At 49.5% G+C, this 25,601-nt stretch overlaps 1 protein-coding gene and 1 long non-coding RNA gene across 4 annotated transcripts; one reads left to right on the forward strand and one right to left on the reverse strand.

Annotated features, from left to right (window-relative positions):
• Positions 1-751: 751 nt before the first annotated feature.
• On the reverse strand, positions 752-23,654 carry LOC130144286 (uncharacterized). 3 transcript variants are annotated; one of them, XM_056327716.1, is made up of 7 exons: positions 20,162-23,654; positions 18,732-18,885; positions 11,223-11,501; positions 9,025-9,273; positions 5,537-5,674; positions 4,803-4,922; positions 752-3,370 (listed from the first exon to the last, which is right to left on the reverse strand). In XM_056327716.1, exons 3-7 carry the CDS (start codon positions 11,449-11,451, stop codon positions 3,210-3,212), a joined length of 897 nt encoding a protein of 298 aa, XP_056183691.1. In that variant the 5' UTR covers positions 11,452-11,501; positions 18,732-18,885; positions 20,162-23,654; the 3' UTR covers positions 752-3,209. The 3 variants fall into 3 exon arrangements, with proteins under 3 accessions (XP_056183691.1, XP_056183690.1, XP_056183689.1); XM_056327715.1 differs by lacking the exon at positions 20,162-23,654 and having other exon boundaries at positions 18,732-19,009; XM_056327714.1 differs by lacking the exons at positions 18,732-18,885; positions 20,162-23,654 and adding an exon at positions 12,352-12,504.
• LOC130144287 (uncharacterized) lies at positions 12,732-18,281 on the forward strand. Its single transcript, XR_008820080.1, has 2 exons — positions 12,732-15,010; positions 15,517-18,281. It is a non-coding gene; the product is annotated as an uncharacterized LOC130144287 (long non-coding RNA).
• Positions 23,655-25,601: the final 1,947 nt, after the last annotated feature.

Genomic DNA, 25,601 nt, shown 5'->3' on the forward strand with positions numbered 1-25,601 from the left:
CAAATTGCTGATAGCACCACGTACATCCATACCGTTACATGCCAGGCAGCCCCATGCCTGAAAGCATCTTCACTGTTGGGTGATGCAGAGCCACAGTCAGGCTGGAAGACAATTGCAGACTCAGGTCGGTGGCTCCTTGGGGTGCTGGGTTCACAGGCTGCAGGCCAGGCTCACCCACGTCCAGTCACACCACTGTTCCAGGGCTAACCCTGTAATGGTAAAGTCAAGGGATTTTATATGACCACAAGCCACCAGGACATTGGTTTTACACAGTGCCTGGGCACACCTGCCTAGGGGCGAGCACGAGAGTCACCTCCTCCCTGCAAAAAGGACAGTGTGGTCAAGCATCCTCCTCTCTAACAGCTAAGGTGGCTCAGGTGTCACAAGAAAATACAGATGGATAAAGATGAGTAAAACAAGACCATCTCCCTGCGTCCCTTCCCCGCACCTCACAGTTCAGGCAAGGCACCAGGGCAGGGTTTGGTGAGCTGCTGGGGCACACGCATGTGCGGGCACATGAGCACACACGCTCTGACGGGGACCAGTTACATACCACTGTCCTGCAGCCTCTCCTGGACCGGCTTACAAACAAATGTCCTTGTGATCTCTGTTCCCTTGACCGCCCAAGTCGGGTCCAGTCAGCAGTAACTTGTTATCGCTTTCCAGGCGAAAATTTGGAAACCAGCCTGTACTTCCAGTGAAAACCATAAAGGAGCAATTATTAAATAACAGAACTTAAACAGTTCCAAAACAAGTTAGAAAACAGATCTTTTTATTAGGAACAAAATTATCACGAGGAAAAGAAAAAGAACACCAAAAAAGAACAATAGCTGGGCACGAACACACATGGTTAAAAGAAGAGCGCAGGTTGCACAGCTTCTCTACTGACCTCCCAGTAACAGAAATCTTTGCCCCATTGCTGAACAGCATCTTCAGCAGGGAAGGACAGAAAACCAGCTGGGTCCTATCTGCCTCATAAAGACATCTCGAGTCTCCGATTCCCATCTCAATGGGAAAAACCCTTCCCAGACTGGGGTTACACCAGTGGCGGTGCTAACAAGGCACCCCCAGTGTCCCCCCGCCCGGGGTTGACAGCAGCAAGGCAGCACCAGGGCAAGCTGGAGCCGGGATGCACTGGGACAAGGCTGGCCCAGCTGTGTCACCCTCAGCACCTGAAACGCTGGCATCTTCTCGAGTGCAGCTCAGAGCACCGTTCAGCCTTCAAAATATGTACTGGAGTCGAGTGTCCCCTGCCTGCCCCTGCCAGAAAGTGCAGAAGAGAAGCAAAGCTGACTTCGTCCCCTCATTTTGGTGACACCGGCTCCTGTTCACCCAGCATCGCTGCCTCCAGGCAGCTGCCACCCCAAGCACTAGCCACCACATTCCTGACATTCAACTCACAGCCTTTGAGGAATGTTTGTACCGAAAGGAGATAGCACAGCACCGTGAGGAAAAGAATTATTATCTCCCTTTGACTGTGGACGATCCGATTCCTACAGCAGCCTTACAAAAGCAGAGGCAGGCTGAATCACCACCAACACAGCACACAAGACCCAAAAATCTTCTAAACAGAGCCGCGGGACGAGGAAATAAGAACAACCACCTATGGCTGGGCGTCACCGATGCAGAGCTTTGCCACGGAGGCAGACACGAAGGGGAAGCGTGCAGCCATCCGCCAGCTCCCCAGACTGGGAGGGGAGCGCCCAGCTTGGGTTTCGTTCTGCTGGGGGACCTGCAGACCTCGCTGGGTGGCACAAACCAGGCATACCCTAAATCCGTTCCAAACGGCACAATGTCAGCACAATCTAAGACAGGGACGAAATGACAAGGGACGCAAGGAACGCAACACGCACCTCCCCGTCCCTCTCAGCCCCGTTCTGCACCATCTCTGCTTTAACTCCGCCAAGCCTTTCCAGCCTACTGGGCTAGTTTAACAGCAACACACCTCCCTTCCGACTACCAAAATGCACTTCTACAGCAAACACCCTGCTCAGGCAGCGCATCCTGCAGCACTCCCCGTGCCCTGCAGCCCCTGGAAGCTTTGCCAGGGACTGGGCTACCTGCTGCCTGCGAGAGTCCTCGCCCTCCCTCACCTTGTCCTTCTCCCCTGCAGGTCTACCCCAGCTGCTCCACTCGCAAACCTCCCCCGAGCAGAACAGGACACGTGTAAGCGGTGAGACTTGCCTAAAAGGTTCTATAAATTGCTGCTGTCTGTGCAAATAACACAGCACCGAAAAAGCCTACATGCACAGGCAGATGACCAGCTTAACCAGCTTGCCGTAGCTAAACCATTACACCAAAGGCACTAATGCTTGCACTGATGAACGGTCTCAGCATTCTAATCAACGTTTCTGCCAAAATCACACCCCCAGACCCCAGGCACCCTTCTGCTGCAAGCAAGCAAGCTAATGACAGAGTTGTTGGAACTCGCTGGCAACCTGAGGAGTTAGGTGCTGGTAAAAGGTAACCAACCCATAGCCCCCTGCCATTGCAGGGCGTTGAAAGGCGAGCAAGCCAGCATCACCCCCCGGGGCGACCACCCGGGTGATCACCAGCACTCCCAACCCCACGGAGCAAGCAGCAAGGCCCAAATCTCAAAGGGTCTGGAGCTCAGAGGAGCAATTCAGATAGACACCCGGCACAGCAGATACCTAGCTGAAACCTCCACTGAGCTTTTTTTTTTTTGCAGGGCCAGCGAAAAATGCCTTGAAATCTCCTGAGAAAGAGGCTTTCTCGGGAAATCTCTGGCAGGTCCTTGTTTCTGTCTGGGACTGGCAGGCCACCTCAGTCCCCCTGTCATGCCTGCCCCTTGCAGGAACCACTGGCTGGTGAAGGCATGGCAAGGCGTGGGGTGGGCAGGGAGCAGGAGGAACTGCCCATCTCATTCCAGGCGGTCCTCTAGGGCTCCACAGCTCAGCTGCAGGTCTATTAATAGGCAAAGCATCAAAGAGCTGCCAAGTTTTGTTTGTTAGTGAATCTGTCAGCCCACAGCAGTGCAGCCTTGAAGCCACCCGTGTACTTTTCCTTGTATTTTCTTTTCTTTTTTTTTTTCTTTTTTTTTTTTTATAATGAGGTTAGTAAGCCTGGCACCTCACATTACTTCCCCTGCTGAAATTTTCCGGATCAACTCTTAAACACAATGAGACTATGGGATGCAAAAGATGGATGTCGTAGGCCCTCAGACAGGGTAGGACAGTGAGCATGCCACATCAGTCATCAGCTGGATCTGGGAAACAGTCCGAGGCATTTTCCTGGCTTTCCACATCAACTATGACCTCTGGGTCTGGCATTTCCTCAGGCTCTGTCCCCACTGGTAAGTTTTCTTCCACCGGTGGCTGGGGCTCAACGGCTTGCCCAGTCCGGGCAGCATCTGGAAAAGAAGGGACAAATGGTTTATAAGTGCCCGTGCTGTGCTCACCCCCACGGAAACCTCCTGGCCAGTCCCTGATGCTGCAGGGTGCTTAACCCGCTCAGTCCCCTCTCCCCAGGCATCTGCAAGCCAGATGTCAATTTTCTTTGTAACTATTCATTTATTGAGCCGTCCATCATGGCTTTAGACACTGTAGTGCTGAAGCTCTGTGGGCTCACCTGCCCAAAATATACCAAAATACCAAAGTCAAATCTATTCAGTTATATCTGAGTAGTTAAAGCTGGCTAACAGCACACATTTAATAGGTTCTCACCTAAACATTTCCCACACACACGTCTGCTTTTTACTTATTTGTAGAAAATCTAAATATGGGATACTTTGTTAGTCAAAATGGCAATGTGTAACCTTTATATTAAGAGTTCTACACTTTAGGTGTATCAATATTAAGCAATTACCTGAATGACTTTTTTTTTTTGCATTACGTTCATGAGTAGCATTTAATATTTTGAAAGCAGAGCAAACCAGCGTCCAAGGTTAGACATAAAGCATAGCTGAGCTGCTGAGAGGCTGTGCATGGTACAGTGAAGGACACCAGAAGTGGAGGCAGCAGTGCTGAGATCAGGCTATACGACCTACGTAATGTTGCTCCAGTTCACGATGTCTCTGCTAGACCTACTGCAGCTGATAATGGTGCATCACTAGGGAAGGTGCTGCCCATGCTCGTGTTTGTGAAACAAAATTGAGGGAAACATGATGCAAAAAGTGGAGTGTTAATATCAAGCACTCGCCTAACAGGAGATTTCTGAAAGATTTTTATCGCTGCACTCTCACGACCATGCTGTGCTAAAGCTATGGGGTTTTATTCTCAGTTTCTTTGAAGGATTTAAAATGTGACCATATTCCCACTTTAGCTCCAATTTAAGAAAATACACAAGCCTCTGACTGATGAGATTTAGCTGTGTTTACAGCTCAGCATATTGGTGGAGGCTGTCCTGGAGGTGACTGCTTACAAAAATAATGCCGATTCTTATAAAACGTTACTGATGAGAAAGGGGGGAGGGTGATAAAATTGCAGGAAAACTGCTGAGTTTAGGGGGGGTTCTGTCTCAGAGATGTGTATTTTAGCACAGGAGATGCTGGAACAGACAGCCTGCGGTACCCTCTGTGGGATGCTTATGAGGCGGCTGCCGCTACATCTCAAGGGTGAATGAGGGCGAGAGTTACTGCTGTGCAGAAGCCAAGCACGAGTAAGGTACCGATAAATGACCTGCTGCGACTTCTGTCGCCTGGACAAGATGCAGCACCAGCCCTGCGCTCTGAGTCCCAGGCCCCTCTGCAGTCAGTCCTCCCCCACCAGCCGCACACATCCCTTTTGCCCTTCACCCTCCACACCAAGCTGTCTGCCCGACTTAACACAAGCCACCGGACCCACCAGGCTTTGGAGGGCAGTCAATCTGGGCAGCTTGAGCCTCAACATGGTCTCCATTGGGGGGGCTCTTCACAGCTTCGCTGGAGACCACGGACATGGTTACTCCATCATCCTTCTCCTCATCTGTAAAACCAAAAATGGAGAGTTGAAGGAGAGAGATCCCCACATGCCAGCTGCCTCGGCACGTTCGTTGCGAGGCCAGACCACCACCAGCACATGCTGGCGTCTCCTCCTCACGGCGAGCTGGCTCCCTTCCCAGAGCAGACAGATGCCAGGTACAGAGGGCCACTGCCAACCCGCCAGAGACCAGCCTGGCCATGCTGGCAGGATCACAGCGTGAGGTGGCCTCACTGGGCACGGGCAGATTGCACTCAGGGACTGGTGCTGACAAAGGACAGCCATCAGAAGCCTTCAGGTCATTTCAGGATCTGACCTGGATGCGGCTCAGTTCTGCCCAAAAGAAGAGCTTTTGCTGTGTTTCTTTCTGGCCAGGAGTGCACAGTGGCAAGCGTGAGAGGAAAAAAGAAAAAGCAAGGTCTCATTCAAGACCCCGCTGGTCTTCATGGTTTCCTATCAGCAAGCAGCTCTCTGCTCCACCAGGCCAAGGGAGGGCTGGCTGGAGAACAAGCAGCCCCCCAGCCAAAACCAGTTTATGCTGAGGCGATTTCAACCCCAGCCTGGACAAACACAGTCCTCTGTAAGGCTCATCCCAGGGGCCAACGACACTCTCCACTCACCTGAAGGCACTGGGATGAACTTGTGTTTCCTCTTCATGCAGCAACATACGATGGAGGACACAGCCACCACCAGGATAACCGCCCCCCCTGCGCACCCTGCCAGGATGTAAATGAACCACGGGTACTGCAGCAGGTCTCCTGCAAGAAGGACGGAGCGTTGTTAGTCACCAGGGTGGACAAGCTTCTTTCTCCAAACGGGAGAAACCCTGCAGCCAGGTTAAGAGTATGTGGACATCACTGCTGTTGTTCGTTTGGATCAGGGGAGCTGACACCGTGAACCGTGGTACGTCATAATTTATGTCACATCATTTGATTATGGTATGGAATATTTTGTGAAGAGAAGAGGCTTGCGTGACTAAGCTGTGTGCATGTGTTTCTGCCTACTCTGACCCGTAACATCTAAGATCATTCGTAAGTTTTAATCAAATTTAACAGGGCAGGTGGTGGTTTGAAAGATGCTAAAGTCAACGAGATTTATGAAAACAGGCAGAGAAGGGGAGGGAGAGCTAAGCTAGCATCGCCTGCTGACAGAGAAGCTGCAGGGTCTCCCCTCGGAGCTGGTATTAAGCCCCAGAGAACAGGCCGGTAACAACTACACCAACACTACACCAACCTCAAAGCGGGTTTGATCAGAGCCTGCACTTGCTCCAGCACCAGCAACTCCAGCCACCTGAGCCAGAGCTGTAGGAAAGCGGCCTCACTGCTGCTGGGGGAAGGGTTTCTTTTCATTCCCCTTCCCCACCGAGATCATGCGAAACACCTGGCAGGAGGCGAAGGCTGCAGATGGCTGAGCAGACGGCCACACGCAAGTCAGCGGTAATTACTACCCAGCGCAGAGTCCCTTGCTCAGGGTCGGAGTTGCGGGTGTGTTGCTGCTGAGCAAGGAGGCTGGTAGAGGGCATCGCAGGCTTGCAGAACACGGACACCCATCCAGACCCGCTCCTTCACCGGCACAATTTGCTCCAGCCTGGGGCAGCCAGCAGGAAAACTTCTTCCCGTCTGAAAAAACCCGTACAGCTCAAGTACCGCTACAATGCAGATTCCTTATAACTCCTCAGGTGAACCTACGCCACCCCTTTTTGAATCCTTTGGCTCCTTCTCAGCTGCGCACATGCCTGTACAGCACCGCACTGCGGAAACCAACAGGCTTATCTGGAGCTCGGTTTTGAGACGCCAAACGCACAAATTGCTGCGTAGCCCCGGAGGCTGGGAAGTGTTCAAAAGCTCCAGGATACACCGCACGCTGCCACAGTCCACACACTACACAGAACAGTAAAAACAACTGTACACAGGCGCTCCTGTCCGTGAAATCACACATACTCCAAGTGTTTTCAGAGTGCTTGTTCAGGTCTCTTTAGGAACCGTTACCAAGTTCAAAAAAAATCTATACTCAAAATTAAACTTTCATCGAATGAGAAATCATTTCCCTGATAATTTTATTTCTTTTTTGTTGACAGCTTGGAGAATAGTACTAAAAAGCATAAATATACGATGGAAATATTTTTTCCTAAGCATTTGCCATTTGTTAAGGAGGCCTTTTTGAGTTAAAATACTGCATTAAAAATTGGTAATAAACAAATAATAAAACAAGTAATGAAACAATAAAAGCCTTTTACGTATGTTGACTTGTTAACTTCTGAATCCTCTGCTTTAGATCCTGTGTGATCAGAGCCCTTTGGTGCCTGGAGAGTTTACAGTATTTCTGCCAAATCGTTTTGTGCTAACCATTTTTCAAAATTAATTTCTTCAGTCGACAGGTTGCCCAAAGAGGTGCTTTTACACAGATCTTGTACCTACAGTGGAAATACTACATTCAGCCCTTTGCGAGGAGCAAATTATAACCCACAAAAATAATGAATTGGTCTTTAATTAATTAATTAATTGAGCTCATATCTCTCCTCAAGTATTCAGAATTGCTTTAGTTCAGTTTTACAAATGCAGTTGCGTTTATTGACTCAGAATTAGAGTCGGCTGCTACTTTCTTGCTCTCAGACCCTTCCAAATGCGTGCATCGTGCATCCATCCCAACAGCGCTATCGCTAAATTCTGCTGCAGGATCTTCAGGAGGAAATAGGGAACCGATATCGCACCCAGGGGACTGGGCAGCCGCCCAGAATAAACCACGGCCACTGTCAGCACTCCTGTGATTTATCACGGGGCTCGATTGAACAGCTGGTGGGTGTTTGCGTCCTCATTGCTGCGTGCCTCGGCCAGCTTGGGTCTGGCTACACCCAACACCCTCTGACCAGTTTAGCTGGGCAAGATTCAGATCACGGCTCCACGATCACACATGCCAAACTGGCACAGGCTGGCCGGCGGCACCAATGCCATCAGGCACCAACCACCCACGGCATTTCTGTTGGATGCCAGCGCATGATACAGGGGTTATGTCAGTAATTTTGCTTTCACACCCACTCTATACCAGCTATAAAAGAAAATACAGTATATGGTCTGGAGCTGGAGTGTCTCAGACAATGTCTAAAGTGCTAGGTGCTATTGCATATTACAATTTCTCAAGTAACAAAGGTGATTCAATTGCTAAATTAATCAAAAACTTTATGGTTAAATCATGCCTCTCTGATTTAGTTTTGATGACCACGTTTGCTGCCAGAGAAGAGAAAAACCTTCACTACTGAAGATGCAAGTGAAATAACACCCAAGGTTATCTAACTGGGGGGGGGGGTTGGGTGTTGTTTGGGTGTTTTTTTTAAGTAAGTATGAACTTACAACACAGACCAGTGCTTTTCATCATGGGGTTCTGGCAGTTTTGCTCAGTCCTGGGATCCGTATTCTGTCTCATTAAACTATGGCCTCATTGAAGCCGAGTACTCAGCATTTATGGATCGCTTCCAAATGGATAAAGTCACAGCCTTCTCACAGAACTACCTATCTGAGCAGAGACGTGGATAAGTTAAATGACCTGAGTTTTTACCCCACCCCTGATGGTGTGAGGCTTATGAAGAGACATGTGTATAGACTGGTAAATCTTTGTGCAGCTGGCCTAAGGAGGAGAGAGACAAGGCAAAACACCTCAGCCCAGCCCAGCAGCAGCAGGGTTGAACTAGCGGAGGTGTTTTTACAGGGATGCTGCAGAAACTGGAAGGCTGTCTGGGACATGGATGAAGGTCAGAGTAGGAAGCAGCTCGTGTTGCTAAACCGGCATAGAGCATCATTGTGCAGGAGGGTGCAAGGTCCCCGTCACCGGGAGGTAGAAAATCAGACAGATAGAGATCCCTCCTCGCTGCAGAGCTGGGTAAAAGGACCCCCTGAACAAACCTCTGTCCCTTCTGCAGCTGTAGGCTGTGCCAGCCCAAGCACAGGGGGGAGAAGGAAGTCAAGGGGACGCTTTCTAAAGGGAGGATGGGGGAAGTCTGGCAAGCAGCTGCCAGAGGACAGAAGAGTTCGGTATTACACAGACAGCAACAACTCCTTCGTTTTCTGCTGCAAGAGACCAAACCCAAAAATTTTCTGGAGATGCCATTACTCACCATAGCTGCAAGACAGCGCAACGGGCTTGGTCCTCGTGACTCTGTCACCGTGGTAAACCTCACATACAAATTCCCCAGGCATGGTTTTGTCCAGGCGAACCTTCTTCCCGTCATCCTTAATGCAAGCCCCTGGGGCGTTCAGCGCCGTGCCGTTCAGCAGCCACCGAATGGGGATGGTCCTGTTGCTGGACACGTCGCAGGACAACTCTCCAGTCCCATTAGGGAAGCACTGGATACCAATGGCCAGCTCTGGTCACACACAGCACAAGGCAACAGGAGCAGGGAGGAAAGAGAGAGGTGAGGAGCAGGCTCAGCAGTGAACGTGAGCTGGACAGGAGCTTCCCATACTGGCAGTCTTACTACCACTGCATGCACTGGTAGCCCAGAGCACAGAAACAAGTAACCAGACTTTTAGTGCCTGCCCCCAGCCCTGAAATGCTTAGCAGTGTCCACCCAACCCTGCTAGTGACTCTTGGTCCCTCTTTTGGGGATGCCATAAAAATCTGGCATCTCTTCATTTTCCTGATGGAAATTGAAAAAGCAAACAATAAAAGCCCCTGATCTGAGAGGACAGTAGAAACACGCAAAGCATCTGCCAGCCGGAGGCCTCCCCTGCAATCAGCAGGTAAATGCAGCTTCAGAGGAGGCTCGGCGCTCTCCCCCACCAAAGGTTGGTGCTTTTGCTGTCACTCTGCCTCTTCCTCCGTTTCAGAGAGGAACTAGTCCAAATCATGCCCAACATAGGTACCAACACCAGGCACCTGCAGTTAGATAGGATAACCCAGAGCAGGACGATTTAGAACGAAGTAATGAATCACTGATCCTACTACATTTTCTTGAATTTCTCTCTTTCTATCTACTACAAGGAGCTAACCTATTTCCTACATCTGCCTCTCCACAAATACAGGCTAGACAGAGAAGTGGTACAGTTTTATGACAGCAACATGGAGAACGTCTATGCAAACATCCATGTAAATAAACTCAGAAATCACTTTCTTCAACTAGGACACCATCTTCAGCTAAAACTCACTGCCTCCAGGAATACCTTTGCTGTGAAATCGTTTCCCTGACTTAGGCGTGGCAACAGGACACAAGGAGGAGGCAAAAGTTCCCAAAGCAAACCCCCTGAACTGGAGGTTAAACCGAGGACACTCCTGCGGCCTTTGCCCACTTCCAGTCTAAGCCCTTGATCTCCGTGCCAAGGACTCACAACTTTGACCTACTCTCCCCAGCAGTTCCGCCTGTTTGCACCCAAAAGGTGTAAGGATTCATTTATCTTCACCGAGGCCAGTCTGCTCAGACATTTTCATTACAATTTCGTACGCTTCAATTTCTCTTAGAAGCTCGTGTAAGTAAAAGCCCTGCCAAAGGGACAGCGGCGATGAGGACCAGAGCCACGGCCGCTGGCTGGCTGGAGCACTGCTCAGCAGGGGGGCAAACCCATTTAAGCCTTCTCCATATTAACCCAAGCGATGAGCTGGATCCTGCACAGAAGAGACTTTGTTTGTGTCTTCTCACCCAGATGAGCAGGCACAGAAAGGAGAGCAGCAGTTCCGAGGGCAGCAGGGACGCTGGCAGGGTAAGGTACCTGTCACCGGTCTCTGAACTGACCCAGAAGATGCTGACCTCCAAGCTGCTCGGGGGTGGCTGAGAATCAGAAAGTCACAGCCGGGTTCCTTCGGTACCTTTCCTCAGCTGCACAAGGCAGGGGGAAGCCCAGCGTGCCTCGACCCAGACCTGCACAGAAGTCCAGTTCAGTTCTCGGAGCCAAGTCAGGTAGGGTTAACTCCTTAAGCACAGGCGTCCATAGGCAGCAAAATGCTGTTGGTCAGTGAGAGCTTTCATGAGAACCACCAGAAAGACTACTCTGGAAATGGACTGACATCTCCAGCTATGTGTCTACATACTGAGGACTCAACTTTACAAACACTTCATGCTGCTGTCTCTTACATCAGGGCAAACAGCATGTAGCTCAGCTGACTGGCTGCCTTACGGAAGGCTCGACAGACAGGAGAGACTGACAATGCAGATGCAAAAAGCATCTCCTAGTTTACACTCACCATTACTGCTCCCTTAGGTGCCAGAGGCACCTACAGCTCCTGCAAGCTCAGGCGGTCCCTTAGGAAGAATTTCAAGGCATCAGCTTCCAGCCAGGCTCACCAATCCAAAAACTATTTGTTGCTAAGAAGGCCACTTACCAAGTACTTCCAGTGTAAAAACTCTGCTGATGTTCTGAAAAAAAAACTCGTATCTTCCTTCATCCTCCTTCTCCACACTCCTCAGCACTAGGGAGCCATTCTGCAATTTCAAGCACCTGCTGGCAGAACTGCCGCACACAGCCCACAAAGTGTCATTTGAGACATTTATCGAGCACATCACGTCCCTCTTGCTCATTCTGGAGAGGTGCTGCAGACTTTGAATTCCCATAGCAAAGACTGCTGAGCTGCCGCTGAGCGCACCGGTCCAGGTGGCAGAGCCTGAAAGGAGAGGCACAGAGTGTGGGCAGCAAGCTTGCCACGTCCATCCAGCCCCTCTTGGCTGCCTCCCAGAAAGGCAAATGCCCAGGTGAGATGTAAGAGGGACAGACCCACCCCTAGTGACAGGCTGGGGTCACCTGTAAATTGAAAATCAGAGGAGTGGGAAGCCTTCGATAAAGGCCAACTTTCCCCCCGATGACATGGGAGTGGTGCACACAGGGCAGAGAAAGGCTGAGCAGCTCGTCTTTCCTCTTCCCAGATTTGGCACGACCATCTAATACCACCACCGTCCCCCTCTGAGCTCAGGGACTGCGCTAAGGAAGATCCTCAGGGCATCGATGCCATGGACCTCGGGCAGAGGGTAGCACAAACAAGTGTTGCCTGCACAGCAGCTTTTACCCAAAGACTAAGGTCACAGTTTTCACTGGAACAAGTCCTACAGTATCCTCGCACGTTATCAAGTCGCTGTACACAAATCAGGGATGGGTAAATGGCAGGGTGACAGTAGCTCAGGGACTAACCCAAGGTCACACCAAGCATGAGGAGTGGGACCACACTGCTCCCCAGCCCCTCCAGCCAGCATTCTGCATACAAGGACCTTACATTCTCTGCTGAAATGCTTTTACAAATGCATTAAACCGCGAAAGTACGATATTGCTAGTTATCATTCGTTTACTAAAAAAATAATCCGTCTTACTTTGGTCTGACTGCCCCTTTCATGCATTAGCAGTTACGCTGTTTGATGCCTCCCCAAACCTGGTAGCGTCCTTAAAAGATCTTGGAGCAAAATTAAGGTGGCCGCTCATCTAGCCAGATCTGTGCCATCTTCATAAAGAAAAATCCCACTTACCATGAGTAACAGTTATTATCGCCAGCAAGCACTGCAGAGTAAAAGTAGCGCTGAAATCCATTTTAAAGAGCTCCTTGCATCATATGCCCAGAAGACGATCTGGCTACAGAGCTCAGTGAATATAGCATTCAGGAAATGATGTCAGAAGCAAGAGTGAAAAAAAAAAAAAAAGAAAAAAAAAAAAAAGAAAAGAAACTCCATAGTGGACAGATTGAATAATGTTTCAAAATAGATCTGCAAGGTTTTGGGTGACTGAGCTCGGGCTGAACCAACACACACCGTGATGTGCTCTGCAAAGTCCTGCACCTTGGGGCGAGCTGCAAGTGTGAGAACAGGGCTGAGAGGTGAGGAGGGACAAAATATCTCCCAGTTGTCCTCACCTTGTTTAGGAAGATGCTAACGCTGAGGCCGGGCAAAAACGAAACACCTATTTCCTTCATCCTTCCCCAGTTTATCCAAGTACAGCATCCCCACCCAGGGAAGATAAATCAGTCCCGTCAGAAAGCACTGCTCACGCAAACCAGGCGATTTTCTGAAATGCCAGCGATCACTGACGGGGAGTCTCGCCAGCAGGAGGTGTGGGAGAAGGCTCTCCCTCTGGATGCAAACACTAAGTTGCCAGCCTGAACTTTGCTGGGCTCTTCTCGTGACCCAATTGTACCTGCCATGCAGGAAAGCCCCAGGCAAAGCACGAAGGTTACGGGAAGCTGCGCTGCAAAACCAGACTGAATGCAGCCCACGAGCCACCCCGGCTCCGTTTGGGCGCAGATCCCAGAGACGAGACTGGAAAGCCAGTCTTGAAGAACGACTGTGAACCAGTTATACACAGGGCCACACGGCGCCAGACACTTTGCTGGCTCTCATGGAGATGGCTTAAAGCACGCTTGCATTTTGCGCTGAGTACCAAGGCGGATTACAAGAGCCACGCAGCAGAAACCGTCTTGCTCACTGGAGGAAGTAAACAGCTGTAGCATCACAGCCAACATCTGGATCTTTTTATACGCGCTTGGCAGATGTGCTGTGGAATAACTGTGGCAACAGTTCAGGATGCAGCTAGGAGTCTTATGATTCTGTGCTGTGTCTCTGGACACAAGCACAGCCCACTAAGGAAGCTCCACGCGGTGGAATTACATGTAAACACGCGTTTCTCAGAAATGGTTAAACCCCTTGCGTTGTGGCCTGCACTGTTTTCCAGACAGTTTGGGTCTGCTTGGTAATTCCACATTTCAGCCACTGGTTTGGCCCTCTGGCTTCTCAACAGTGACAATTACATCTCACCTCCTGCTCCCAGTGTCCAAAATTGACAGGTTTGCTCCCAGCCACCATAGCACCACTCTGTCTGTATCATACATGCATAAGACTGGCCTAAATTGATCTAAGACGCGACAGAAATAGCTTTCTCTGAGAAAAGCAGTGAAGCGAGTCTTCAGACGCTCACAGCAGTGCAGAGGAAGGGGGACAGAGAAAAGTATTTACAGTAAGAAACGCTTTCATTTCCTTCTGTGCTGCCGAGATGACATGAAGAAAATCTCTCTCAAATACGACGGCAAGGCTGGGGCTAACCATCTGCCTCGGATGTGCACGTTCAACCTCATCTCACCTTCATGCTTGAAGGGCAAGCCGGTAGGGCTTAGGGCTGCGGTGCCATGGTGGAGACACAAGACAGAACAGACGGCATGTGCAGGGTCACTTCAAAACAGTACCCCAATACGTCCAGAATCTCTCAAAAACAACCAAATGCAGAAGGGGTGTGCGTACAGCCAAATCCAGCAAAAGTTCACCTTCTCCTCCAGCCGACGACAGCTGCCTTGCAGAGCTCATTTACAGATTTGCAGTAAAAACGAAGAAAAATACAGCCTTTATGCTGGAGCTTTACCGTTACAGAAGTGACTCTGCATGACTGTGACATTGCGGTGTCCTGTGTTTAGCCTCCCTCTCGGTGACTCCAGGGCAAATGAGTACATTTATGAGTTCAATATTTCTGACTGCAAGTGCCCCATACATCACACGGTATATGAAGTCCCATTAGCTCCTTCTGTCCCTCACATCCTCGCTAGCTGAAAAAAATTAAATAAATAAAAAAGAAATCACAGCCAGGATAAAGATCACAGCAGCACATGCACAATCTGTGTTGTCATCATTCAGAAGTCTCCTCTTAAGAGCAAGCCTCTCAAATTTCATATATAATGAATTTTTTAGATGAGATTAGGCACTAATTTCTATCAGCTAATGAATGCTCACAACACCCTCGGCTCGCCAGAGGGTTCACTTCCCCTTTTTATATAAAGGCGCATAAGGTTTTGTTCGAATCTTGCAACAAAAACCACCTTGTGAGGCTTAACAGAAACCACAAGAAGAAGGGAGGAAAAAAACCCAAACGAGCAGACAAAAGACAAGAACTTGTAGTTGGAAGATGGACTAGTATTTTATTTTTTTTTTTACTTAGTGAGCTGCAAACTCCCAGGGCCACTTTGTCCTTTCAGCCATTGACGGCACCGTGAAAGGAGAACAGAGATCCATTCCTTACATGACACGAGGTATTGATGGAGCACGGGAGACTGGGAAACCCCAGCTAGCAAGTAAAGCAGCACATAAACTGTGAAGTAGCATGAAGAAATTTGTACGCACTAACCCTGCACATCTTCCTTTCAAAAGGCTGGTAAGCGTAAGCAGCGCGTCTATTTTTACCGTCGTTAATGCGTGTCAGTGTTAATTGGGGAAATACGCAGGCCTGGCTTCGCACAGGGGGAGGCAGAAGAGCCAAGTGCCAGAAACTCAGTGCACGGAAACACAGAATAATCCTGCAGCTCCAGCCGTGCCAGGGCCGGCTCTGCAGGGTGCTGAGCACCCCTGCTGCCGTGGGGCTGCTCCCAGGGCAGGTACAGCCCGTGCTGCAGCGCTGGGAAGGGGCAGAGGCGTGCAGACGTTAGCTCGCTGGCCCAATCCACACCTACAGCTATTCATGCACGAGGCTTATTTTTAAACACATTTTCAGTAGCTCTTAGAAGACCTTAACTGTGCAGCTGCAAGGCAGGAAAGGGGCGCAAGCCTAAGAGACGCTTCTGTGTGGGGGCAGCAGGACCAAAGATCCTGATGAAGATGCAGAGACTGGTGAAGATTCATATTTGTAAGAATATGAATTCTTTCTTTGTTAAATGAATATAGCCAGAGAGCTATGCTTGAACTCGAACTCCTGATCAAAGGAATCGCAATAGCGAGCAAAAGCCAGCACAGATGAGCACAGAAAGGTGCGTGCTTACACGGCGATGAAGACACTGTCGTGCACTTTGTTTCTCTAACAGCCAAGCTGTGAAATTACACCAACTTGCAACTTATTTAGGAATTGGACACACGTAATCAAGATACTCCCGTAGATCACGTTCAAAGCAAGTGACTTTTGGATAAAATAGGCTGTAGTGGCGTATCGAGAAGAGTGACCATGACCTCTGGTCATAGATGAACACCCTCTTGTGTCAGCGACTCTACAGACCCACGTGGGGCTGTAAAATGTAAATAAACCTGCAGAATCCCAGCCACAGACAGTGAGGAACATGGACGTACCTAGGTTTTCCCAGGCAGCCCCAAAGCACAGGCCTGCCAAATAGCCTATGGTCTCCATGAGACCTGCTCCACCAGCCCTTGTGCCAAACGCTGCCCTGCACCACCGGTGCTCCACACACTTGTGATACAGCTCAGCAGCGCTGCTGCTTGGGACCCGCCACCCCGAGCAGACCACGACCTCTGGCCAGCTGCAGCCAGGTTACGTGGTCCTGGAGGGGCAGAGACACCAAAAGGCTGTGTTGCAGCTGTGGAGAGATTCCATTTTACCAACAGCAGCCCATTCTCCAAGCTGAGCCATGCCACAGGCACGTGCCGCTCACTGCAATGGACGCGCACCGTGGTGGCTGCCAGCGGGTCCGACAGACCAGAGACTCTTGCCCACCGCACGGACCACAGCAGAGAGGTCTTAGGAAAGCAGACAGGCCAGACACAAGCCACTGATATTCCCCCCCACCTCCTGAAACTGCCCATTTGCCACACTTTCCACAGAAAGTTGCACCTGGGGAATTTCTTCTGACCAGCTCTCATTTGGATGCTGAATAAAGCAAATCAGGAGGAGAGAAGGAAAATGGACTTCCATTCTCATTCCTCCTGTCTCTGCCCCAGAGACGACTTGGAGGTGATCCCCCTTTCAGCTCAATCCATGCAACTTCCACGGGGCTGGTCCTCTGCCGAGACATCACCCAGCCCTGCATGGAACCCCGCAGCCAGCGACCAGCTACGCAGCGTGAGGTTTAATCAGAGGGCACTGTGGGGAAAGGAGAGCGAAGGAGGCACATTGCCACACCGGTTTTCCAGCTTCCACTACAAAAAGACCATTAGAAAGACTGTTCTGAGTCAGATTAAAAGTTCACTTCGGCCATCAGCCTGTCTGCAAACACAGCTGAAGCCAGATCCTCAACTAGAGATGCTGTCTCTATTAAAGTAGCCCACGAATTACAAAGAGCATGTTGCAGAAACATGCTGAGATCAGGAATTGCTGCAGAAAGGCTCTGTGCCTAATTACGGACCAGGTACACGTGATTTCTCCAGCCTGTAGTACCTCCAGGGAAGGAACAGTCCGACACACTGAGCTGGGGGCTGCCTGCAAGAGTCAGGGCCAGAACTTCTGGATCTCTGGGGATGCTCCCGTGGGGACTGTCAGACCTCCGGTGACAGGGGCCCAGGGAATGCTCTCTCTTCCTCAGAGTATCCGTGGATATTTTGAGCTTTCTCTTGCCAAGAGATGGAAGGAACATCCAAGATCCTGCAGCCACAGATGAGGACTTTGTTGCATTGGGGGCTTAGCAGCAGCGCTCATAAAAGGCAAAGCTGTATGGCTACATGCTCCAATGCACAAAGAGGAACCTGGGAGACCTCTTAGCAGCAGGTCTGCTGTGCTTCACACACCCCTCTGGCGAGACACATACCACTGGCCCTTGCCTCAGGCTCCCTGCCACAGCCTTTGCTTTTGCGGTGGGATGCTGAGGTTATCTGGGACCCGCCAACGCAGATGCCACTGCTCTGTCTAAAATGTATGGTCCAAGTAAGAGCGCGCGGCAGGGACGACCCTGAAGGGGCAGAGATGATAAGACTCTGCATAGCACCCAAGAGCAAACAGAGGATCTGAACTGCAGAAACCCTCTGCTCAAAATAACCCAAGTTGAAAAACTCACAGTAGCAGCCTGATTTCATGCCCACAGCGCTCTGGGAGAGCCCACCTCTGCTGCCCTGTAACACACAGAAGAGCGGTCCCACGCCTTCAGAATACGTAAAGGAGAAATTGGGGAGAGATCTTCCTCAGCTCCCAATTCTGACAAGTTAAAAATCCATGTGTTTGTCACAGATCCCATAACACATACACAAGCTCCCCTCTCCCAGCTCCCTCTCAGACACCAAACAAAGTCAGCCAGGATTACAGAAGCTTATTTGGATTTCTACACAATAACAAGTTGCTGTCACCCTCAGGCCTTCTCTTCTTCCTCTTGCCATATGTGTTGGTGCTTCTCTCTCTACTCCTGCCACAAGACAGCTCAGGCTGAATGTGATGAATTCACCCCCAACTCCACTGCCACTGAGCAGCTATGAGGGGAGAGACCCAGGCAGGTCCACCAAAAACCAGAGACATGGAAGAGGAACCGTGTCAACACTGCCACCTCATCTCAGTGCTCACCTACCGCCTCACCGCCCAGTGAGACGAAGAACACAAGCATCCCAGCTGTCCAGGTCAAGCACACCAGTCACACACCCCTGACATAGCTCTTCTAGGCTGGCCCACAATGGCAAGAGAACAAGATGACTCCATATCTGGAATAACTGCTAGAAACTACAGAATCTAAATTGTGTAAATTTAAATTTTAGCACCACTGCATGCGGGGTGAAATGCTTTGCATTTGCTTTGGAAAAAAAAAACAACAACCCATCTTATTATTACAGAGCTATTCAGATGTATGGGTTCAGTCATGCTGCTACATGAGCTTAACTGAAGGACCACATCAAGGACAGCAAGAACAGTGCCTACAGTCCATAGGCTCTGGCCAGTTTCACTGGAGTCAGAGGAAAATCTGTTTCTGTGAGTGAACAACGCTAGAAGAAGTCAAGTTCGGGTCCAGCCCACCACACGCTGGTGCAGATCAGCCATGGGTTTGTGCTTTCATCTCTAATGAATGACCCTGATGAATTCCAGCCCCTAATCTGTTTCACCTGGGTCTTGCTCAGAGGCTGCTACCGAGCAACTCTGCCCCCCGCGCCCCCAGCTCCCTGCCCTTGGCCTCAGCCCCCAAAACCTCTGGCAGAGGTTCTCAGCTCCTGCCAACCAGGATTTTTCTGCAGCCACCCACCCACTCCTCAGGTACCAGACCATCTTGTTCCTCTTGATCCATTTCTCCTTGCTTTCCCTTGTCTCACTTTGGGCAGGGAAAGTCAACTTGGGAAAGCTCCAACTTGGAAGATGAACTTGGGAAATTTCGGTGACGTTGCCATCTTCAAACTAACCTGCATTATTTACAAAGGAAAAGAGATTTCATAGGTTAAAATTTCCTGCAGGAGTCACTTAACAATGTCTTAGCCTTACATCTGCTGGGATTACAAGAAGGTTCATGCCAGGCACACTTAAGAAAATCTTTCAACGCAGTCCAGAATGGGAGCAAAAGCCACCAAAGCAGCACGACAGCCCCAAGCTCGCAGGTGGTTATGGCAGGTATTCCCCCGCCCCTCCCCCCATCACGTTGTAGCACCATAGGGATCCTCAAGTGACAGCCAAAAGACTTGAGAAAGCAGCGAGAAACACTTTGTGCCTTTTGCTGAAGCTTTGCTACCAGACACCAGAAAATGCAACTGCTGGTACCTGCAGCAAATTAGAGTGGTCAAGAGCTTTAAGAAGCTTCTTTTAAGGAGCACAGGCATATCCTTTGATTAAAAAAAAAAAAAAAATCCAGCTCATCTAACTTTGTATTGCTTACTAGAAGTGCTTAGCAAACAGAGAGTAAGGTATTTAGGAAAATTTCTATCTTGTCAGCAGACTGAAATTCATGGGACATGGACCAGAATTCCACTGAAAAAAAGAATTTAGGGGGCCACAAATGGATCAAGGCTGAAAGGCAGTGTTTTGTAGGGCCAAAGCTGGAAACATGGCTTCAGCACGCCAACTAGAAAGGGCAAGTTGAAAAGTCCTGGGTTGTGACACTTTTAATGAGGTAGCCCTGGCTGAAGCCACGACAGCAGATAAATACGGGCTTCCCAGACTAGACTAAATTCCTGCCTACCCCGAACATCTGAAACAAGTACAATTTTCGGGAAGTGTGTTTCTTCTGTGTGTTTGGCAATGCCAGGAGGTGCTGCTCCACACTCGGTGGGAGCAGAGGTGGCCTCCCAGGGTGATGGCCCCGCTCCTGGTGGGAAGGACTGGGAGACCCGCGTGGGCGGGCAGGGTGGAACAGCTCAGTGCCCGGCTGGCTGCTGTCCCCATCCCCGTCCAAACCACGCTGCAACACAGCAATTCAGCTCCATGGAAGGAAAACCAAAGTATTGCCAGACCTAAGCCTTCTCAAACCGAGGAAAACCAGCATGAGACTGACTTTTCCATCCTGAAAGTTCAAGAACACGTAGGGGTTTATACATCACGTGTTCCAATCCTCAACCAACCTTCCAACAATAACTAAGTGTGGATGGTTATTGCAGGGGAGGCACATACACCATAAAGCAAATTTCTGACAATGAGCTTACAGCGTTCCCTTGGACACAGAGCTGTACAGACCAAGCTGGTACTCACCCCTAGTTCTTTCCTCTAGAGCCCTCCATAAACATTTATCTCCTTGGAGACTGAAATCTGGGTGTATTCACCAGAGGTTTGGAGCTGGGGGGTCTCTCCTGGAACAGAAGTCATGAAAAAAAGGCAATAGACTGGAATGACTAGGTTTTGCAGCCTGTATGTGTTCAGGATTTGAATATTTCTGCCAAATCAAGCTTCTGCTGAGTCCGTCTCAAGTTCCTCGGCCCTCACCTCATGCTGTGCATGACAGCAATCATCTCATGATGATTGAGAGTGGTACGGAGTACACAACCCTATTCCTGTGTCTCAATTCTAGACCTAGGCATATCTTGGATAGTTGTTCAGTCATCTGGTATCTTCCTGCCCTCTCCTGACAAAAAACACCCTAAATACCCTGCCTTTTTCTTTACAGAATTGTAATTTGGTTGGGGACACTTGATGGCTTTTATCAGCCAAAGCAACCGGCATTACTTGTGTCTTCAGTACAATTTTCCCTATTTGTGCTTGCTATCAGTACATCATCCCCATACTGTATTAACGCAGAGTTTCTGAGTAACTATCCTGTAAACCTGTCACTAAGATTTTAAAAAATAAAGTCAGACAATCCTGCAAACCCTTGAGGAAACGTAGTTCATGTTTACTGTTTCCCTTGCCAGGTAAAAGCAAAAATATGAGGTTCTGGATGCACGGTTATACTGAAGCAAGCTGGGCACAAATCAATCATTGTAAAACGTTTTGTGTTAGCTGGTATCACGGCTATAATTGTTGAAGGATCAGAAACTAGTGAGTGCTGTACAGTTATGCATTTATTTATTGCTCATAAGCCTTGGACAAATCTATAAACTTGTCTTCCATCTGAGCCTAGTTTAGGGGTTTTAACCACCAAGACATATTACAGGAAGACTCGCAAGGAGTTAAAATCCCTCTCAGCAGAAAATGTTCAATTATTTGTCTTATACCTTCCCTTGCTTCCTGACATGACAATAGGTATGGTTTTAAGGAGGGAGGTTTGTCTGCCTTCACTTCTATCCGTACTGGGTTAGACAACCTCAATAACCCTACGTCTGGGTGCAAAAAACCCTCAGTACATCTGAGTTCCTGGGGCATTCCTATCCCTTCTTCACTTGCTACAGCAGTCATGATGTTTTGGCACATCATCCATCAGGAGTCACTATGTAATTCCTTGTGGTGTACACTGCAACTCTGCCCATCGTTTGCGCAACAAGTATCTCCCCACAAAATTTGCTGGTGCCGATCCCAACAGCAGAAAAGAATGATGAACGCACCGTGGACCTCTCTGTACCACCATTTCCTCTGTCCCGGCTACAAACGTAGGCTTACCTTCTACTCCTGCATTTTCTTTACCCTTCATTCTTGATCCTTCATGGGGGGTCGTTAATGTTGAATGAGTTGTGCTGCTATCTATCAGACATGAGTCAGTCTTATCTCTAGTTTTCAAATCTATAATTGGTTCCTTAAGAGTCCCTTGGGAGGATTACTTCTGTTTTCTCCGTCCACTGCTAGGGCTTGGGGATCTGGTAACCATCACTGCTCATCGCTTTCGTTCAGCTCCTGACTGATTTGATTTTCCCTTCGTTGCTGCCATAGCCTCCCTCTCAGGACCACAGAGTATTCTCCTTTCCAGTATCTCCCTTTTATTGCAGTAATCCTTTGGTCTTGTCTGATTTAGATTTGTTTCCCTTATTTCCATAATTATTACCTCTTTGCCCCCTAAAATTCCTACCTCACAAAGCAGCTGCTAACAAGCTAGCCTTCTCTTCCTGCTGTTTTCCCCTCTGCCTAGCCTTAGCCTCATCCCTTCCATTATACGTGACCGCTGCAGCACCTACTGTCTCCCCCATCAGCTGCCCTCACCAACCCAGGGAACGCTGATTAAAACACCTCTTAATATCTGGGGCTGCCTCATCTACAAATAAGGAGACAAGCAAAGACCCATTTTGCAGGGCTTCGGGGCCCATTCCCCCAAACACCCAGAACTGCTTCCCCTGCCCAGTTAGTGCCTTGTCAGCATTTTTTTTTCCTTTGTCCAATTAGCCATTCTTCTAACGCTTTTCAAAATAAACTTAATGCATCTAATCCTGCCTTGGTCTGATAATTCCTGTCTGGCTCTGCATCCAACCACGCAGTCCTACCATCCAGAGCAGCAGCCCGTTCTCAATTTTTCTCCAAAATCAACACTTACTCTTAAGGGGTAAATACAGTTTCCAGTAACCAACAAACATCAGGGTCATACGCCCTAAAAATTCCCCTAATCGCCTGCTGAAACTTTTCCAGGTTCAACCCTGGAGTCAGGGCATTTGCTGCTGCCACACCACCAAATCTGCTGGCCCAAATGGCACACATAACTCTTGTTACGGTTGCCCCTACCGCTGGAGGAGGAATAAGCACCTCCTTCAGCAAAGCTTGCACAGCTGTTGGAGGGAAAGCAGGAGGTGCAAAAGGAGGAACTGAAGGAGTGGTTAAAGTCGATAGCAGGCAAAGGAGACAAAGACACATCTATAGCAGCTGCTGGAGCTCGCATGAATAGCGGTCACTAAGGAGGTGCCTTGGGTTTGTCGTTATTATTTATCTTATTTTTGTAAGACTGGTTTGTATAATCACCACTAGATCTATCATGTCACTAATTATCCCAAATAAACCAGTCACTGATGTGAGGTGGGAAATGGTCTCCCAATAGTAGCTTTAAAAACTTTAGGTGGCCAAAGTTAAAACTACCCACTGATGGCCACTTTTGATCTCTAGTCCCAAGTCATATCCAGCCAGGTACCTTGACACAATTCCACAGCCCTTTTTCTTGACTACCCACGGGTACCTAGCAATTTTGCTCCAACTATTCCAGATTTCCGATAACAAAGTACCTTTCGCTACACCTTGTCCCATTTCCGAATTAAAGGAATTATGTAGGAATTCAACTCACCACCACCTCACCTCTTTCTGGTGGGTTCCAGCGCACTCCCTGCGACAGACAGAAATAAACTCACCCAGTCCGTGGATCTGACACTCCCCAAGAGGTTCTGGAGTTGACCAGTGGACAAGGGGGTCCCACCTGGGCTACAAATTCAGTTGCAGAAGTGATTTGTGATGTTTGTCGACCAAGGAAGAGAGAGACACAAGGGTAGAACAAGAAAATGTTTATTTCATGATCATGAGACCCCCTCCTCCATTAAAGAAGATATCCAAAGGGATTTTCGAGGAGTTTATATACAACTTGAAACGAAAGGCTAAACATAAGCATCCCATAGCACACAGACACACTTTTGCCCTGTCCCATCACATTCAGAATCTTTGAAGTGCTCTCAGACACCCAGCATCGTGCTGCCTCTGCCTTCTGGTGGTTAACAGAGGAACTTCAGAATCCCAGATGTTCCCCTTCAACTGTCAAACACAAATGATTACTTACTATTCTTCTCCTTAGGGCAACCTGCTAACGTTCCTTCTAACGACTGTTATCTGGCATGCTAACCTCAGCAGCTATCTCTTTAATGACAAAAGCCAGGAAAAGATATTAAAAAAAAAAACCAACACACACACACACACACAAAAACAAAAAGCAAAAGAAAAAAACCAAAAACAAACAAACAAAAAAAAACCCCTGCCAGACAGCCAAAGCATATCTACTCAGGACAGCAAGCTAGACCACCTACACCTGGACACCAAGCAAGCAAGAGCAATGCTCACCATGACCAGTCTGCAAAACAGTCTCTACCTGGCCAGCCAACAAGCCAAAACTACGCTCCCAAAACCGGCCAGAACCAGATTCTCCCCTGCTGGGCACCAACAGCATCTCCCTTCACCAGGCTGCCAGGTACACGCTCACCAGCCCCCAGCCGGAGGTGCTCTCTCAGGCTCACGGCCCACAGACTCCATCTCCAGCCGTGACACTAAGGCTCCTGCACAGGCAGGCCACCAAGAGCCACACGCACCCATGCGCCAGCAAGGTGGGACACTACCCCATACCCCAGGCAAGCTGCCAGAACCCTACCAGCTAGCCACAAACCTGTAGCATTTGTCCTGGTTGGCCAGCCAGAGCCCTAAACCACTTGCCTCGGCAAGCCAGCCAGAACCCTACGTCCCCTGACTGGCTAGCCACAGCCAGACACCACCTGCCCCATTCCCCAGCCAGAGTGCCGCAACACCGGAGCCAGCCAGCAAGGGCCCTAAAATCACCCGTCCTGGCCAGCCAGAACCCTAGAGCACTTCCCCAGCTGAGTGCCCAGAGCCCTAGACCACTTGCCTTGTCCTCAGCCACGTGGAGACAGAGGCCACCAGCTGAGCTCAGCCAGCTCCAATGGCACCATCAACAGCCAAAAGGGAAGTTAAGTGGGTACTTACCAAGAGGGTACCCCATGCAAAGGATACGGCACTTCCACATCATCCTGCCTGGTGTCCTGCAGCTTCACGAGGTCTGAGCCCTGCAGCAGGTGGCCACGGCCTTGTGGTGTCTCAGGAGTCCTCCCCACCGGGAAGCAGAGCTTGAGGTCCCCTCCCATCCCCTGCCACCAGCCCTGCCCTCCCCTACCAGCCACTTTGTAGGGGTTAACAGGTACACGAAGGCTAACAGAACGGCCAGAAAAAGTCATGGGGTGAAATAAAGTAAAAACGCACGCAGAGAAGCTATTGGCCAGAGGAACGAAGCAGCCACAGCAGCACGCACCAGGTCCACGGCAGCCCCCCGCAGCCAGCCCTGGGCTGGTGAGCCCCAGCAGTGCTTCGCCCTGGCCAGCGGCACAGCACAAGGTTCACCGGGCAGCTCCGGCCGCGTTCGAGCGTAACCTCCGACCGAAGCAGACACAGCTCTGCTGTCCCTCTCGGCAGAGCCTTGCATCCAGCTCCAGTCACAGGGCTGGCGTCTGGGTGTGAGAGGATGGAGAGGCCTGAAACCCTGATGAAGCTGGCACATCTCCTGCTGATTTAATTGCCAACCGCTTTTAGTAGCGTCAAGAAGTGCACTGCAAACCCGGGGCATAGAAGATCTTATCAATAAACATCTAAGACTCACAGTAATGGCACATGCGGAAAGTTGAGGAATTTCAATCATTAAAATCTACAGTCATTGACTCAGAGTAAAATCCACAGTCATTGACTCAGAGATGTGGTATACTTACACCTGTTGTACCCTCTGAACTGCATGACAGACAAATGTAAGCTTTCCTTGCCAATGTAAAGTCACCCAGTTAGTGCAGCAGACATGCCAAGGTCCCACAGCTAACCACTTGGCAAACTGAAACTCATCTGAAGTAGCAGTCAAGGAACTTGCTGCATTTACTTAGCTTTCCCCTTGTAAGCAGGAAGACACTTTAAGCTGAAAACCCATTTTAGAAACTCCCTTTCCATTACATGCTCCAATTTGCAATTTTTAGTAGCCATTCTCAAATCCATCAAAGCTTTCATACTCAGTTTTCAGATACTTTGTACTCAT

This window comes from Falco biarmicus, chromosome 2, assembly GCF_023638135.1.
Source record: "Falco biarmicus isolate bFalBia1 chromosome 2, bFalBia1.pri, whole genome shotgun sequence".
Taxonomy (NCBI): Eukaryota; Metazoa; Chordata; class Aves; order Falconiformes; family Falconidae; genus Falco; species Falco biarmicus.

Bases quoted from the DNA above. Each gene is read 5' to 3' on its own strand.
- LOC130144286 (XM_056327714.1), bottom strand. From the start codon at position 12,412: ATGGATTTCAGCGCTACTTTTACTCTGCAGTGCTTGCTGGCGATAATA. The intron at 5,675-9,024 runs GTGAGTAATGGC...TCCTTCTTGCAG, and splicing joins TGCGCTGTCTTGCAGCTATG to GAGACCTGCTGCAGTACCCG. The intron at 3,371-4,802 runs GTGGGTCCGGTG...CTTCTTTTCCAG, and splicing joins TGACTGCCCTCCAAAGCCTG to ATGCTGCCCGGACTGGGCAA.